The sequence below is a fragment of the Notothenia coriiceps genome, unplaced genomic scaffold, assembly GCF_000735185.1.
Source record: "Notothenia coriiceps isolate Sejong01 unplaced genomic scaffold, NC01 NC01_scaffold00030686, whole genome shotgun sequence".
Classification (NCBI taxonomy): domain Eukaryota; kingdom Metazoa; phylum Chordata; class Actinopteri; order Perciformes; family Nototheniidae; genus Notothenia; species Notothenia coriiceps.
The window spans coordinates 1-5,388 of NW_011363387.1; the positions used below are offsets into that span (position 1 = coordinate 1).

Genomic DNA, 5,388 nt, shown 5'->3' on the forward strand with positions numbered 1-5,388 from the left:
ACACACACACACACACACACACACACACACACACACACACACACACACACACACACACACACACACACACACAGTCACATGTGCAGTGCCTCTAGGTGCATAGACAACACAAGTTGATCACACAAAGAAAGATCACAAATGTTGTTTGTTGATAACAAATTTAGATACAGCACAAAAAGATTAAACTTTATTGTTATATTGTTATAGTTCAGATGTTTGGAAGTGCTGTTGTATGACGTACTTATCCATTGTATTGTTATTACCAACAGCACATGGTGGCGGGCGCATCTCCACTTTAAAGAGAAACATGAAGAAGTACAAACACAAAAGCTAAGAAACGGGGACAAAAGCCAAACTTATTTTATCCACCTAAACATAAGAGGACATATTTTGCTCGTTTTCAGCTTCATATCAGTATGTAGTGTCTCTACTTTAAAGAGTCCTCTCCTGCTGATGTTCAGGTGTATATCAGTATGTAGTGTCTCTACTTTAAAGAGTTCTCTCCTGCTGATGTTCAGGTGTATATCAGTATGTAGTGTCTCTACTTTAAAGAGTCCTCTCCTGCTGATGTTCAGGTGTATATCAGTATGTAGTGTCTCTACTTTAAAGAGTCCTCTCCTGCTGATGTTCAGGTGTATATCAGTATGTAGTGTCTCTACTTTAAAGAGTCCTCTCCTGCTGATGTTCAGGTGTATATCAAGTGTTTTTACTTTAAAGAGTCCTCCCTGCTGATGTTCAGGTGTATATCAGTATGTAGTGTCTCTCCTTTAAAGAGTCCTCTCCTGCTGATGTTCAGGTGTATATCAGTATGTAGTGTCTCTACTTTAAAGAGTCCTCTCCTGCTGATGTTCAGGTGTATATCAGTATGTAGTGTCTCTACTTTAAAGAGTCCTCTCCTGCTGATGTTCAGGTGTATATCAGTATGTAGTGTCTCTACTTTAAAGAGTCCTCTCCTGCTGATGTTCAGGTGTATATCAGTATGTAGTGTCTCTACTTTAAAGAGTCCTCTCCTGCTGATGTTCAGGTGTATATCAGTATGTAGTGTCTCTACTTTAAAGAGTCCTCTCCTGCTGATGTTCAGGTGTATATCAGTACGTAGTGTCTCTACTTTAAAGAGTCCTCTCCTGCTGATGTTCAAACTAAAGAGACAGTGGGCAGCAGAGGGACCGGGTAAAAGGAGAGCAAAACAAAAGAGACAAAGCGTTTAGATGAGAGAAAAAGGAGAGTACATCTTGTTAGGAGCTTGTTTCCCCTCCTCCCTCCTCCTTCCTCCTTCCTCCCTCCTCCCTCCTGAAGTTAGCATCAGATCAACCCTCTCTACTTCCATTCACTCATAATCTCTTGTAAAAAGCACAGTGGCATAAATTGTACAGATTCAGCCGCTACAGGGCGTAACCTAATCTCTGTTTGGTAACCATTCTGGGATTTACAGGGATTAATAACACTTGCATTGTCCAAACACACTTCATAACTGTACCGTGATTTTAGTGGCGTATTAATTATAAATATACAAGCGTACAACCTAGAGATGACACATTTTTGCTGACAAATGCATACAGTATGAGATCTTCAGTGAGGCAGGTGGTCATTGGAATCTGAAGGGTGTATCCTCTGTGGAGCAAGAATCTGTTTTCAGGGAAATGTGCTCGCCTTAAATGTGGAAATATTGTGAATAGAATTGTTACGTTTTGGCTTGATATTGGAAAGGGAATTAACCCAAAAATAAACACTTTAAAATGTGTGTAAAAGCTGCTTCTTTGCCTCGGATTACAGACAGGTTTGTATTTAGATGTAACGTCATGTGATCGCTCTTTTTGGCATTTTAACAATAGTTGGTAGTTGGTCACACTTTCATCGTACCTTGCTCATGTCAATCAGTAAGCACATGCACACACACTGCATCAAGTGGAAGGAAAGTATAAAAACAACAAAGAAAATGCTGAAAAAAAAATCACACTTTAAATATCTTAAATAATAAATAATTTAAACTGGATATATATAATTTATATACACACATGTAAATCATAAGCTTTCAAAATACACAAACTGTATGTGGGATTTAGTTTGAATAAATATTTGATTCAGAGAGTTTGAGGTCGAACAATAAACATTCTGTCAAAAAGATCAGCGCACAGTTTTTAAAGCTGGATATAGAAAATGCATTGCAGCGACAAACGTTAATATACAATCAGAGCAGATGCAAAGACATGTTTCTCCAGCGTATTTAATATGGCCTGACTCTGGTTGTGCAGAATTAAATAAACAAATAAATAAAATTACAGTATTTTTTAATTTGCTTTCACTATGTAAGACATTTCTCAGAGATCAGCTGATCAGCAGGTAAGAAAAATAATGGGGGTAAAACTGAAAATAATTCATTGTTTTTGTCCAAACGTCTGCATCCACACCAGGACTTTTTTTTAGATCTGAGCAAAAATGATGTTTTCTTTGAGTGAAATGGTCAGAATTCTGAGAAAAGTAATAATTCCAACTTTTTTCTAAACTTTTCTAAAAATGTTCTAAAAAGTCTGACTTTTTATCAAAATTCCGTTGTTTTCGCAAATTTCGACGTTTTTGAAAATTCTGACTTTTTGTGAAAATTCTAACTTTTTATCCACATTCTGACTTTTTCAGATTTCTGAAAATACTTTTTTTCAATATTCCGACTTGTTTCTCAGAATCTTAACTTTTTCTGAAATTCCAATTTTTTTCTCAGAATTCAGATTTTAATCTCAGAACTAAAACAAACAAACACTATTGGTCAGATCTTGAAATATCTTGTAGCGCTAATCCTCTTCCGTAACAATAGCTTCATGTAATTCATGTATTATTTATCCTTTAGGTGGAAGCATATTTGGACGGCATGACAATGCTGTCATTCGATTATGAGCAACTCTGCAAATCAGTTTTCCTCAAAACTGATAAACAGCAAATCATATTTAAAGCTTTTGACACAGTACAGGAACAAAATAACAAGAGGTACATTCCCTTTAAAACAACAACAACAACATGTCCATCATAAACAAAGCAACTGAATCCTCTGTTCTTCATCTGCCAATCAAAACCTCCCATTTAAAGTCACATGATGTTCTTCCAAAGTGCCACAAATCCATACGAAAACATCAGAGCCAGTTGTTTTCTGATGCCTCACCTCTCCATTACGTCAGCCAATCATCAATCAGCGGCGCCATCACATGACAGCATTGATCCTCATTCTACTTTTAATCTGAACGTCCTTCACAGACTTCGCTCTTCAACCGTCTGCATGTCTTCGCCCAGTCGTCACACGATGATGTCGTAGAGTCTCCCGACGCGGCCCATCAACTCTCGGAGCGCCTGGCGGACTCGAGCGTCGGTCACGTGACAGGTCAGCTGACTGACGCAGGGGTAGAGCGCCGGCAGCAGAGCCAGGAAGGACGAGTCCGGGAGCAGCAGGACCTGATTCAGGAGCGTCAGCACCATGTTGGTCCACGCCTGCAGGAGGGAGACAGCGTCAACTACACAGTATTCAACGCACAGACTCACCGGTTTGCCGGTCTGTGATGTAGAGCAGTGTTTCTCAAACTTTTTCATACCAAGGACTTAACCAATACAAAAACACTCGCGGACCACCTAACTCCACAAATATCCCAAAACACATCGTTTTTCTAGAACAGATTATAAATCGCCTGAAAATGGTACAAACAGGTGGCAACATGTGTGACAAATATGTTGCCCTGGGCTATATCATGCAACAGAAAGTGAAACTTAAGCTCGCTCCATTGCGGAGATATTCCCGCGAGAGTGCGGAAAACTTAAATGTATTTATTTCAAATGTGAAATAAATACATTTAACTCACGGACCACTAGGGGGCGCTCACGGACCACCAGTGGTCCGCGGACCACACTTTGAGAAGCACTGAATTGTAGAGGAAAGTTATTTTTAAAAGGTTGAGTGAGAATTTTGACTTTTTCTCAGAATTCAGAACTTTTTTTTCAGAATTCCGACTTTTTTCTCTGATTTCCCAAAACATTTTTTCCGACAATTTTTTTAACTGACTTTTTTTTCAAAATTAAATTTCTTTCTCAGAATTCCGATATTAACCACAACTAAAAAAAAATATTGTGTTTGGTCAGTTTATATTATAATGTTATGTCACAAGTTTGTATTAAAAAATCCAACTTTTTATTCAGAATTCCAACTTCAATTATTTCTTTCTGTGGTGAAATAATAAAAACCATTTATTGTATTATTTATTTTATTGTATGTCTTTATGATGTATGTATCCCTCTTCTCCTCTGCACCTGTATCTGGGCCTCCGAGTCCCTCAGGGTGATGCTGTGGGAGCTGATGGTGGACCCTGATCTGGGTCTCTTCTCCTGCCTCAGTACCTCCGGTCCGGCGCTGACAGAGTGCCTCAGTGAGGGCCCCCCCCCCTGCTGGTCCACCAGATTTTGGGGTCTCATCAGGGGGGGTCTCTGTGGCTCCGCCCCTCCACCGCGGCCCTGCTCCTTCATGAACAGGTTGACGTTGCTCTGCTGCTGCTGTTTCCGGCGCTTGTACTCCACCATGAGCTTGCTGATGGTCTTGTCCGTGGCGATGGTGTACAGTTTGTTCCCGGCGCTCTCCCACCACTCCTTCCTCCTCCCAGGTGTTCCTCCCACTGAGCTTCCTGTCAGGGTGGAGTCCCTCCGGTCGCTTCCCTGTCGCAGGTTTAGGGGAAGACTGCCGGTGCAGCTGGAGAAGAGACAGGAAACGGTGAATAATAATACATTGGATTTTTATAGCGCTTTTCCTAAGGCTCAAAGACGCTTTACATAAAATCAGAACATGGTTGCTTTTGATTCTGCTCTCAGTTTTCTAAAGCAGTTTGAATTGCCTTGTGTTGAAATTAGGGCTGTCAAACGATTAACATTTTTAATCAGATTAATCACAGCTTAAAAATGTATTAATCAGATTAATCAACATTCGAACTATGACCAAAATATGCCATTTCTTTATGTATATTGTTGTGGGAATGGAAAGATAAATGAAAGAAGGCGGATATATCCATTTAACTTACAGTATGTTTATTATAACATTGTTCTGTGAGTCAAAATGAAAGACAGCCCACACACCTATCAATCATCAAACCGTGGGGTCTTATTTCATTACGTGTTGATTTCTATCAACACTAATGTTGTATCGATGTATATAGAGATGTACTACAGCAAAAGTATTCTCCGTCAGGACTTCCTGCAACAACACCACGCCGTTATCTTGATTCTGATTGGCCAGAAGACATTATCAAAGATGTTCTATTGAGAAGACGATCACTACGTGACAAAAGTTTTCAAAACCGTTTCTAGTCTTCGGTATTTCCAGACAAGTGGCTACTGAAATCAATCTGACTAACTGCTGTCTGTGCA

General features: G+C 39.7%; 1 protein-coding gene across 1 annotated transcript; it reads right to left on the reverse strand.

The window, feature by feature from the left end:
• Window positions 1-1,468: 1,468 nt before the first annotated feature.
• Window positions 1,469-4,717, reverse strand: LOC104959656 (brefeldin A-inhibited guanine nucleotide-exchange protein 3-like; the record flags this gene model as incomplete). The annotated part of the gene is made up of 2 exons (XM_010787558.1): window positions 1,469-3,474; window positions 4,285-4,717. Coding segments are annotated over 2 exons (625 nt in total), but the record flags the coding sequence as incomplete, so codon positions are not given.
• Between the last annotated feature and the right edge of the window lie 671 nt (window positions 4,718-5,388).